The sequence below is a fragment of the Hippichthys cyanospilos genome, chromosome 1, assembly GCF_059441005.1.
Source record: "Hippichthys cyanospilos isolate Australia breed blue-spotted pipefish chromosome 1, RoL_Hcya_1.0, whole genome shotgun sequence".
NCBI lineage: Eukaryota > Metazoa > Chordata > Actinopteri > Syngnathiformes > Syngnathidae > Hippichthys > Hippichthys cyanospilos.
The window spans coordinates 829,347-842,498 of NC_142369.1; the positions used below are offsets into that span (position 1 = coordinate 829,347).

General features: G+C 45.2%; 1 protein-coding gene across 2 annotated transcripts in view; it reads right to left on the bottom strand.

Moving 5' to 3' along the window:
* Positions 1-13,152, bottom strand: part of LOC148428509 (adhesion G protein-coupled receptor L3-like) — a 136,961-nt gene that overhangs the window by 67,334 nt on the left and 56,475 nt on the right. For both annotated transcript variants that reach the window (XM_088439419.1, XM_088439506.1), the window contains exon 5: positions 139-248. In XM_088439419.1, the coding sequence (XP_088295545.1) occupies positions 139-248 (110 nt within the window). The remainder of the gene's footprint in view (positions 1-138; positions 249-13,152) is intronic.

Here is a 13,152-nt window from a genome sequence, read left to right on the forward strand (position 1 = left end):
AAGGAAAGAGCTAAAACAAGTCGAGAATTTCATATCCGCGGATAAACATTTCCGGTTGGAGCGATAGCGATAAGGCGCCTTGTTACGGCGCGCTCGTTAATACTTCCAGTTGCGGAGAGGAGATGAGAGAATACGTACTGTACGGCACACATTCATATTGGACCTCCAGATATTTATAAGTTCCCGGGCAGGGGTCTGGAAATACGTCTGGTCCGGCCACCACGGCACACTGCGTCCGGTTATTACATCTGAAACACACCACAAGGTTGCACGTGAGCCGCGGCGATAACAACAAACAGATAAGGTCAGAAAATTGGGCATGACATCCAGCAATGTGTACGTTTCGCGAGATTGTGCATCGAATCGACAGAATTATCATACTTCAACCTCTTTCGGAGATGGGTGACTTGACTTGATTTTGGAGAGTTTTTTGGCGACGTTTTCAATGAGGAACATAAAGAATGTTAATCAGCGTTTTTTGAAGAAGATGTTGGATAATGCAAACGAGACAAGTTACGTGACACAAATGCTGAAAATAATGTTGCGACGAAAAAACCATTTGAGGTTTCAATGCTTTATTTTTTGACAAAGTTGAAGGTGAATTCATCACAATCTGACGCTCCAAGTAGCTCCTCCCATTTAAACCCCGGACGTCCTCTCCTTCCCGCTCGTCATTCGCGCAATCATCCTCGTTACTCTTCCGCGGTCGATCATCTTCGGACCCATCCAATTTGTTTGATTTTGCAGACCATCTTAATTTGGATGTTCTTGACCTAAGTAACTACTGTTGTGAGATCAGCGCCTGGAAGGTTGCCCTTCGCTGTTCCTCCCCCCACCTGCCGGCTTGTTCAAGCACGGGGCTGAAGGAGACAAGTCGAGCCGGCTTTTCCTTTTTACGATGCATCAAAGTCCGCCAGGAAAATGTATCCTTCGTTGTTGACAACAAACAGGCAATAAGGTGGCGCTTGACAAAAATCCATTTGAAAGTACAAAAATGGACGCTAAAAAGGATGCACACTATATCGAATTATAGGTAGATATCATCATTTTAAGCCTCGTGAATGACATGATTATTTCACGTTCAAATTAATGTTATTCCAAAAATCGGTCTGGTTTTGACCTATTTTGATTTGTAGAACTGAGAGGTCCTCAATAGTTCACCGCCTCCTGAGCGGGAACAAGATTGTTTCTGTTTGTTAATGCCCCCCCTCCAATCTATACTCGTTTGCGGTCCATGATTATCTTGCAACATTCAAAACTGCATTTATTTCCCTTTCGAGTGACGGGCGCTCGCGAAGGTCAAGGTGGAGGTCCGACACAATGATTCATACCGCACAATTAAAAGATTCTCTACGCCTTAATTAACATTGATTGGCCGCCCGCTAATCGATCCAGGCGATGAGAGACGTGCAAAAGAAAAGCAAGGAGAAGAAGAAGAAAAAAAGCCCATTTCATTTCGAGCCAGTAATGAGATATGGCGGGTCAAGTGTCCGGCTTTATTGGTCCACGAAGCGTAGCTTGAAGCCTCCGTCCCCACCTTCTCCCGAAGAGTTCATTTACGGGCAGTAAATGCCCGTCGAGTAAACACGGGCCGGAGCTCGTTGTGAGCGAGAGACAATCGGGGTTAGCGCAGCCCGTCCGGACCGGAGAGGACTCGGGTTAGACCTTGGGCCAACTGGCAGGAGCAAAGGAAAGCCGAGGTTCGCGGCGGATCATGGCCGGATGTCACGGACGCGGTTTCTCCTTGTTGTTAAGCTGGGACCAAATGCAATCACCGTTTGTAATAAGTTCCTCTTGAGGGATTAACCGACATCATGTGTATCCGATGGGATGATTGCGCACTTTAATCCAGAAGCCTTCATCTTGACCTACATGCACAATCCCCTTTATCGCCGCCGCTGCAGTGCTTCAGCCAGCGCAAAGTCAGCTTTGGTGAGATGGAAGATTTCCTATTTCTTCAGTTTTTTGATGCCTTTTTTTCTCCCCGCGTTTTCAAAGCACCCTATGGCCAACGCGTGGTAAACCTTGAAAGACCGCGTCTCTCAGGTTGGCTTTCTGGTTTCTCTCTCGCGTGTTTGATCGTTTGGTTTTTGTTCCGACTTACACTGGAATTCGAGTTACACCGCGTCTTAAGAACGGATCCACGTCGTGAGTCGAGGTCCCCCTGTAACTTCAAAGGTACACAAGTATGTTTTTGAGGACCGCCATTTAGCCAACAACCACAAAGGTTGTTGGCTAAATGGTGGTCCGGGGTCAGTTGTACGGGGATGAAAGTGCAGCTTATAATTCAAAATGTTGATCAGCTAATGACAAAAAACACTCGGTACTTGATTATTAAAACCCTTAACCCTCTAAGGGGCGAATGTTGGCGAAGGGCGCAGCGGCTCTTTTGAGCCCAACGCGTTCCGTCCGGGAAACGTTGCCGGGATTCGCGTTCGGTTGCGGGGCGGTCACCGGCTGTAAATAAGACATTTTGAATATGTTCAACAGCAGTACATGCCGGACACGAGAGCAAAATGCCAAAACCTCAGACGGAGCCCGTCGAATTCAAAAGAGCTGCAACTTTTGCCGCCAGTTTGCCCCTCAGTGAGCTTGGTGCTTAAGTGAAAGTGTGAGGTTTTTCATGGTCTTCTGTATTTATTGCCCTTGAACATATATTTGGGAATTATTCTCCTAGCATTTGATTATTTGGAGAACATCGAAGTACCGTTCTAATCAATAGCTGCAGCTAAAAATCTACTGTATTTGTTCTTTTTTTTTGGTTAAGACGATTTGAGTGTTCGGGCTCTCCCTTTGAGATAGAACAAGAAGGTCAGTCATCCGGGTCCGACTAAGGGTTGAGCCTCTGCTCCTCTACATTGGGGCGAGGGGCTGAGGTGGTTCGGGCATCCGGTTAGGATGCCCCCTGGACGCTGCCCCGGTGAGGTGTTACGAGCACGCCATACTGGGAGGGGGCCCCACGGACCACCCGGGACACGCCAGAGACTGCGTCTAACTGGTGGATTTTCGTTTGACTTTTCTTGAAAGACACGGCAATATTTCTTCTTGCAGTCAGCATCATTGCAATTACTTTGCATTTTGTGGCTTTTTTTAGAAGGTTCATCCTAAAACAAGGAGCGCCGCCACCGCTTGACGTCAGATGGCATTTAGCTCCGGATTACATGGCCATCTTGCATATCCCCCCAGGTTTGGCTCCAATCCATCCGTCCCTTTTTACATACGTACAGCCGACGAGCTTCCCCCATGCTTTCTATTCTGTCGTCGGGCAGATTAGAGCGAAGGCCGCCAGCTGACAGGCGGCAACGCAGCGCCGAGGAGCAGAGCTGCGTGTAAGCACAAACTGTAATCGCCGTAATCGCCCAGTGCGGCTCTACGCCGGCGATTCTCAAACGGCCGGTTGCAGACCCGTCAGGAGTGGGTCGTGGATCCATTACGAGTGGCTACTTGAAAAATTAAGCGGATGGTACACATGTATGTTTGTCATTTACAAGGCGGCAAACACTGGATTGAAAAAGGAAAGCAAATGAATCAAATGAGACATGTGTGACTTCATTGAATCCGTGTGCGGTGTTTTCTCCAATCCTTTTTGCTTTACATCAAAGGCATTTTACATCAAAGGGAAACCATTGAAAGAAGACACCAGGGAGCTGAAATTTCACCCAGATAATGACAACGTTAGCCCAGCCACTTAGTTATCACACTACCACTGATGTGTTCAATCCCTTGGCTGAAACACTGCGAGAATGATGTGGAAGAAAATGACCCAAAAATGGTCAAACTACTGCACTAGGGTTAAACACATTTATCTGCTGGAAAATAAAACTTGGTAAGAATCCTTAAAACAAGTAAGCGTAGTGAGTAAAAAAAAAAAACAAACAAACATAATGAAAATTACAATGTGTTTGTTCTTTTACCGCCAAAACCAGTTAAAATTGATTTTTGACAATCATAGCCAACAACAGCAGTGAATGAGTTCAAGTATAATACATGTATCGACCCATACATTTTTTCTTGTTGTTGTTTCTTATTTTTTGGGGGTGTGGCGGGGACCTGCCCACCCTTAAGTACAAAAAACGGAAAAATGTGATAAAAGCAAACGTAACTATGCTGTATATTTATATAACTATGCTACATATTTATGAAATTGAAATTGGATGTCCAGGCTAAGCCAATCATGGAAGTCATTGAAAGGCTGGTAAATGTCATCAAACCCGGTGGTTTTGGGGAGTCAATAAAAAAATGTCGCCCCGTTTGCGAGGTGCCGTTTAAAAGAAAAAACGGGGGACAGTGCATGATAAAAGCGAGTTTTCAATATGTCCAAAATTGACAATAGTTCCAATTTGGAATGGCAGTAAATGAGTAGGTACATCAACTCACTTCAACTAGAAACTTTTAGAATAAAAGCATTTTACAAGAGAAAACAAAAATTCTTGAAGCCTTAGAAAATTTGGGGAAGTATGACTCATGTTATTTTGGCTTTGTCGGGGTAAGAGTTTGTTATTAAAGTATTGCGTATAACAGAAATTTCACTCCCAAGTAGCGTCCTTCAGGAGACACACATCCGTGTCACAAAACCTTTTTGAAAACATCCTGCAGAAAGAGAGAAAAAAAACATGGGACTACAGAAATGACATCATCAAGCTGCCGTGACCGTGGGTCGAACTAAATCAAATGAGGCCTGTGCTCTTCCATTTTACAAAAATTGTATTTCGTTTTGATCCCTAATGGGGTGCGGACCTCAAGGCAACGCGGCCCTAGAATCCATGACATACTTTTTTCTATGTTGTTATTATTACATTAGTAGTAGTAGGAGCTATAGTAGTCGTACTTGACTAAACTTGTTCTTGGCTAGTTTCCATGGCAACTAACGCAGCTAGCACCAGGCCAAAAACTACAATATACGGTGATATGATATCATATCATGTACCACATCACATCATGCCATATATCATATCATATCATGTATCATCTCATATAATCATAAAATAACATAGCATAGCGTAGCATAACATAACACGTATCTAGCATATATTTGCAAACCAAACAATTTAATTAGGGTTATAATCAGATTAAATTAGTTTTAAAGTCTGTATTAATTTGTAAAGGGTTAACTAAGGTATAGTTCTGAAACGCAAGTTTTTCAGGTATCCGCAAAAGGGTTGCGGGAAGAGCCTAAAAAAATATGGCGTGCATGAACTGCTTCCTGAAAAAAAAGGGTTTTATTGACGCCCGAGCCGGACAAATCAAACCAAATAAAGATGAAGCGCCGCACACTGCCACCAAATGAGCGCCTCTGGCGTCTTTGCGGGCGTACCCAATATTATGACCATGCTATATTTGCGGCAGACAAACAGTTTGGAGCTTTTTGAAGCTGAGGGCGGCCGTGCGTTTCTTTCCCCCCGTCAAAAACGTCCATCGGCGCTTTGCTTTCTCGTCAAAACAAATAGCGGCCCGGTCCCCCGTCTTTTTCCGTCCGTGTTTGCGGTGCGTCCCCGCCGTGAGGAATGGTATTTATTTGAAAGGCGGGTCGGGCGGGAGAAGAGTGACGGACGGGTCAATATCCTCTTCCCTCTGTTGGGAGCCATTCCGCTTTTAGCCACGGTCTTGGCCACCCACGGTCTACTTCATTCATTATCTTTCCCAGCTGCACGCCGCCGCATCCATCTTCTCTCATTCCGCCTGTCTTACGGCACGTCGTACACACGCACGCGTGCGCACACACATCCAACTTAGCGTTACAAGAAGAACTCTAGTGCTACTCTGACAGCGAGGACTTAAAAGGTGCGCGGCAATTAAGGAGACGTTCCTCCGCAGGTTTTACGTGGAGGGAAATCAGTTTGGGGGGTGAGGCGCAAGAAGCCTTTTTGTCCAATTTTATCTGTTGGGTTGTCAAACACTTCCGGATTTTAAAGTGTTCAAAGCTCAGATGATGGTAAAATGTACTTTCAAGAGCTCATTCAACACTTCCTGGAGGTTTGGGATCCATACCTTCTGCGGTACTGGTTGCGGGTAGACGTTTAAAAGATGAGTGCGCCAAAATTGTAAAGGCCTTTTTCCTCAAAATGCTGTAACTTTGTCGACTTTTGAGCTAGATATCATTTTGTAGATAATTAAGTGTAGAATTAATTTGCAGACGCCTGATTTTTTGATTCGCATGCATTCATACACAGGAAGTCTGAAGCAAAGATTTTTAGCGAGAGCCGACTTGTCCTACAGACTTTTCTTATTTTGTTTGTTGTTTTCTTGGGGGGGGGGTCTTGACAAGCGTAATCCCTCTCAGCCATTGGTAGAGATTAGCGGCTTTCATAAGATGTTTGCATCCTGCTCTCTAATTTTGTTCGTCAGGAGATAAGCTCGCAGAATTGGAACACGGCTCTCTGGAGGGACTTTGAAATATGCACAAGGTAATATAATATCATATACACCCATATAGTATTGAACATAAAAATTGGTGGTAAAAGATAGATAGATAGATAGATAGATAGACAGACAGACAGACAGACAGACAGACAGACAGACAGACAGACAGACAGACAGACAGACAGACACAATCAAGCATGACATAAATGAATCTACTTTTCCATCCGCTGCTCTTTCCCTCACGAGAGCACAAATAAAAGGGTGTCGCGCTCTGCTGTCCCAGCAACATAAAGAGCGTTTCCCAGCACGCAAAAATCAATCCATCGATCGGAGAAGGCCCGGCCGCTTGCAATATGCGCGCCGTCCACCCGATTTGAATAGTCGGACGGGAGCGCGACCTCCCCGTTACGTAACGGGGAGCACCTGCGGCGGAAGCCCCACGCGCAATAACTTGCATTCGTTTGGCCCGTCTCATGATTTCGCATTTCCGCCATGCGTTTTTCCATCCTGGCCAACAAACGGCGCCGCTCCCTATCTGGATGCTGACGCTTGATTTATCTGGCAAAGCCAAGAAGGGCCCCTTGGGACTCCCCGGCCCGCAGGCCCGTTTTAATCTCATTCCGGGGGGAGGGGAATTGAGGGCGGGGAGGGGGGGCACCCGTATTTTTCAACAACCGCAGCGGTATGAATATTAACGTGACACATATTGAAAGACAAATGATAATTCGGCACGCAAGGTGCGAGGTGAAGAATCTTGCCGCGATGGGATGTTTGACTGGTTCTCGATCGCGGACGGCGATACCTCCGCGGGAAAAGGTAGATCCGCTTGCACAAAGTGGGATATTGGGATATCGATTGGGACATTGTTGTCACTGTCCTAAAGGAAATAAAAAAAATGCAAAGAGAACATTTTTCTCGTTTTTTTCTCAGTGTGGACCTTAAAGGGTTAAGAAGTCTTAAGAAGGGGTTCCCAAACCTTTTGGGGTCAGGGACCCCTTTTAGAAAGCACATTTTCTAAGGACCCCATTGCAAATATTTGCTAAGACAAAACAAGAAAAATGAATTTGATTGATGTCTGGACTGGAAAAAAAGATGTGAAACTACGTCCCTGACATGAATGAGTGAATAGCGTACATAGTATGCCAGATACCTAATGTTCTCTTTTTGGTTTATCACTGGCGGCGTACGTACTGTACATAATACATAATGTTCTCGGAAGGGTTTATCAGCGCCATCCCACGTACTGCACTTATCACGTAATGTTCTCTGATTGTTTTGTCGCCGCTAGCCTCCATGCCGCACGCGTTCCTCCCCTCGCGTCGGCGGGTCCGGCGGTCGATCGAGCGTAGGGTTTAGCGAAAATGCACAAGAACATTTTCACAGATTTTTCAACATTTTGGAAGGCGCGTGGTACGGAAAATTCGGTATCGTCATTCCTTAACAGAATAAGTGTTTGCTGGTGCCGAAAGAGCGCTAGCGATTAGTAGCTTTGTCTCGATTTGAACCCGAAGAAAAATTCCTGCGGGGGGGGGGGGGGGTTAGCGCCGCTCCGATTAGCGAGGGCGGAGCGCCGCCGAGATCGGGACTAACATCCGTTTCGGGCACTCGGAAATGGACTCCATTTACCGTACTGTATTACAATCCGCACACAAATCGATAAAGGCCGCAAAGGTATCGCAAAGGTGTCGCAAAGGCACGCGCGAGTCCAATCTCCGTTTCACATTCACTCCCCTGCCTTTAAGCACCGATCCTTCATCTCCAGCCACGGTCACCATGGAAACTCCCCGTGTCCATCTCGGGGGTCGGCGCTCAAAGAACGGCGGCGCCGTTTTTTGCAAGCTCCCCGAAAGGCGTCGGCAAGCGCGCGCAGCTTAGCTCGCGGGGGGGTGTTAAGCCACTAATTAGCGCGCACGTGCAAAAGGGATGAAGGTGGCTACAATAGTCATCCGCTCTATCTCCGCCGACCACCGGCCGCCAATACACCTACCTTCTCCTAGTTTTTATTGGTACCTCTCCTCCTCCTCCAAATAAATATAACGCGGCCAAAATCAAATATTCCCGCCTTGTCCCGATCGATGGCACGCCGAGCATCTCAATAATGAAAGGCCGGCGAGGGGGCGCCGAGTGACGTCTCCGTTCGATACGGCCAGGAGGCTCCAGGGTTACTAAACCAATCCGGGGAGGGGATCGAGGGGATCGAGGAAAAAAAAACAAACAACAGAGGCGAAAAAACGGGGAACATAGCAGAAATGTTTGGAATGTCATCATTTGCAAGTGTTTATTATATACACACACACACACATACATATATACATATATATACATACATATATATATATATATATATATATATACATACATATATATATATATATATACATACATATATATATATATATATATATATATACATATATATATATATATATATATATATATATATATATATATATATAAACCTAACCTACCACCTGTCAATTTAAATCAGAATCACAGCGCTATTATGGCGCTATTGAGGTTTTTTGTCGTACGGATGGGTGCGGTATCGGGCTGCTACTTGCCTAATTTGAAGCTATCAGGCAGGTACTTGTGGAAGCCAGCAGCAACTACGTCAAACATCGTCAAAATTGAGAATCCTTCTCGGTCGTACGGCCGCAGGGTGAAACATTGCCGAAAGACTGTATTATTTCCATCAGAAAATGATTCGTTACGAGTTGTTGTTTTTAATCAATGTGTTAAATCAAATATATCGATATATGCAACTAAACATTATTTATCATGTATTAATCTGTCAATTATTCTATCAATTAACTCATTCAATCCCAAAGACACTTTTTACATTTTTCATCTACTATAGAACCCTATTGTATATCGCAAACTTATTTGTTGTTAGGTGTGAAGGAAATCATATATTAGGTTGTTATCATGACGTGCTTATTTCTTGTGGAGAATCCCTCTGTGCAGGCCTAGTTGATCTCGCCCCAGTCCTCAGATAAAGCTGTTGACGCAGGAAAGTGCCCGGCTGTCGGTGGTGATGTGCAATGCTTTGCCGGATTACCAAAAAGCAGGCAGGGGCGCTTGGGCGTTGAATTAGCGTCGGAAAACCCCCGAGTTGATTTGCCCAAGCTTTTTCCCTATGCCTGGCATACAAAAGTCAATCTTGGCTGGTCTGACTTACTCTTTTTGCTGCTTAGCAGCTAGCCTTGTCCTCGTCTTCTTTTAGAGATTTCTCTGACATTAGGCTTCACAAATCTTCGGTTATTTGCCGGAATTTTTTTCCGTTTTTTTTTCCGTTTTTGTGCTAGAGCAGGGGCAGAGCTCCATCTGGTGGTATGTTGAAGCAATGGAACTGACAGTAATTATTTGAACCCCTCGGGCTGATATCCTTGAGCGAGTCTTTCCGCTTGTTTATGTTACATATTGCTCATGGTTTACGGGAAGAAATATTCGGAAATTTTCAAAAGAAGCTCCAGAAATTCTACAACGTAAACTCAGTCCCGCCAGTAAGACTTTGATCCTGAGCGACGGGCCGATCGTTTGAAAAACTCAAGGACGTCCGGGTCGCTCGTAACTCAAGGCATCGCTTGAAAATAACTTTTGCCGCTCGTAATCCGGATCAAGACGGCATTTCAAAGAAATAATCCAATGACGGCCGGGCTTCAAGTCGGAGGTAGAGCAAATTCCATCAAGTTTTCAAGGTGACGGGCTGATTGTGACGGCGGCGGCCTCAGCAGGCAATAAGAGCGGGAAGCGGCGCTTTCAGATGAACCATCTTTGATCTGGGCTTCAAGCCTCTCTCTGGTCGGCGCAATCCCCGCCCGCCACCGCCACTCGCTCCCCGCTATCCTTCATCATCAAAAAACATCTGACGGCCACGCTTCATTTTTTTCCAATTTATTTGGAGCCGCCGCTATTAGGTTGTATAAGCATCACATCCCGTTAGGTGGACGGCGCGGTAACATTGTGTTCCGCGTGAACGGGCGCGTCGCGCCGTTTTCAACTGACGCCGGCCGATATGCCTTCCTCCCGAAAAGAAAAAGTTGGCCCTCATTGATTAGGAAAAGCCAAAGAATGACCCATGAGAAAAAGATTTGTTACGTACGGACACGAGCTGCGTTTTCCATAAGCAAATGATGGCACTTTTTCAAGCGACGGGAGACAAAACTCCCACGCCGTAAAAGGCCAAAAGTAAAAAGAGCTTCACTCTGGCGCGGATATTGCATCGGCCGGCTTTTGTCTAAAAAGGGCAGCCGTTGAACTTTGCAGACGTGCTCTCCCCAAACACGAGACCGAAAACTTTGAAAAATTTGCATCGTCTGTCGGTCTTGCGCAAAAGATTCAAGCTCGGTCCCGACCGGACGACATTTCTCAGGCAAACGTTGTCTTTAAAAGACCCCTGGAACAGAACTAAATGCCATTACAAATTCCTCTCTCTCACAAAAAGATGAAAAACCAATAAGCAATGTCAAAGACAGTGAAGTGGTGTCACTTCATTCTTTACGCTATATGCTAGCCTGAAATACAGAATGAAAGTGATAATATCTTTGTTTTGCCTGAGTGTCATATTATAAAACCGCAAGATCTCCAGCTTGGGTTTCGTACACATTGTTTCTCTGTGTAATACAAATGAAATAAAAATCAAATGTATCACCGAGTGCTCCCAATCTATTGGCCCATACCCATTTGTCAATACGAAACAATTACCGTATTTCTGGACTATAAGGCGCACCGGAGTATAAGCCACACCAACAAAAATTGAACAGAAAATGTATTTTTGTCATATTTAAGTCGCACTGGAATACAGGTGGTACGAAATTGGGCTCATGTCACCGAAAATGGTAAATTAGTACACATGTACTAATATTTAAAGGTGCGTATATATATATATGCATATATATTATATTGTGTATATATTATATTGTGTGTATATATATATATATATATATATATATATATATATATATATATGCATATACATATATGTGTGTGTGTGTGCGCGCGCGCGTTTGATGAAGAGTCGGAGCACGCACTTTCTTAGCGCCCACACCGTCCACCGTATGTCAGCACTCTGAAAGGACACAATGTGCTTTGAGGCAGCAATCTTCAACATGTCCGAAGCAAACAGGGAGCGGGAGGGGTCTACAAGTCGCGTTCCATTATGCCGCGACCAGCACTTTTTCCCCACCGCCGCAAAGAAGATCCACGGTCCAGTGGTCGCGAAGGCCATCGACGGAATTAAGACTCATGAATAAGAATGCGGCGCGGGGTGACGGAGAGCTCTCCCGCTGCGCGATATCGACACGCGCGCACGCTCGGAAAATAGCCCGGCATAATTAGCTCTCGCAGGATAGCGGCGGAGGCCGCTCTCCAAACCCCCGAGAACGTGCGCCGAAGAAATAACGAGAAAACGCCCGTCGCCGATCGGGGAGGGCCGAGGAGGGGCCCGTTTGAGATTTGGTCAAGTAGATCAAGCGTTATTTGGGCCGTGTGTATATACTTTGGCAAAACCTGTTTACGGCGGGAACCTGGACTAGAACGGCCGCCGAATAACATTCGATTTTGGCCGCCAACGCACCGGCAACGACGAAACTCAATCCAACCGAATCCCGAATCCCGAATACTGACTTTTTCCATATCAGCATCCCATGAATATTCAGCCACATGGCCTGATCTCACCTAAAACATGTACAATGTTTTTTCTTTTTTTTTTTCAAAAACATTGCACGGTCACGAAACCAATGAAATCCCCGTGTCCGGCTATCACTTTATTATTGACTGGTCCGCTGCCGTTGACGTTTATATTCATCATCTGCAATCCCAGCGTTTACCGTCGCCGATGAACGAGTCATCCTGCCCGGCTCGTCGGTCAATTTTACATTTGGAAAACCGCTGTAGTGGAGATAAAGATCGGGCGGTGAACGGCGGCTCGTTTTGTCGATTATGACGGCGAGAAACGGCAACGCGTTCCGAGTTGAACAAAGTCACTCCAACGGAGTGGGTGCGATATTTGTTTTGGAACCTCGGCCAGAAAGCCGAGGCATATTTCAAAAACCGGAAATGAGCATGGGCCGAGAACGGAAACAGTAACATATCGCGATTTTGACAAAACCGGCAAGTTTTGATTTGATTTTTTTTTCCCCCTCCCGCATCGTCCGAATTAACGGGCAATTTGCAACCTGCGGCGGGAGCCTCCTCTCCATGCCACTCATACTCTTTGGCTGCCGCAGCCAATCACGTCCACTTCCCGGTTTGTCGTCTTCATCACCACCGCAAGTTAGCGAGCGCAGTCAACTTTCTCGGCCGACGCGGCTAACATGCTTATGCTACTTTTACGGATATTGCTCGAGGTAAGACGCAAGCAATCTCGGGAGATAAAGTATGGGGCAAGAAAGCCAACTCTCATTGACATGAAATGACAGAATCCATATTGTACTATTACTGTAAATAATTTACATAGTAGTTGAATGATTGACGGAAATAAACTACTACCAATCGACGGTTGAATTCAAATCAATCATTTTTGAAACTATTGTGCATTTATATATTTTTTTATAATTGTTTTTATGTTTGTTATTGTGGCAAATGCCATATTATATATTTGGTTTCAAGATAAAACTGTTTATATAATCTAGAAAAATGTCTATTTTTTTATTATACCATAGACCATAATAGACCATTGGTCTGGTAATTGAACAAAATCTACTTTGTTTTTGTTTAATTAATTTCCTGGTCAACGTATGGAATATGTATTTTCAACTTTTTGATGCGCAATTGCAAGTCTGCCCACGCGAC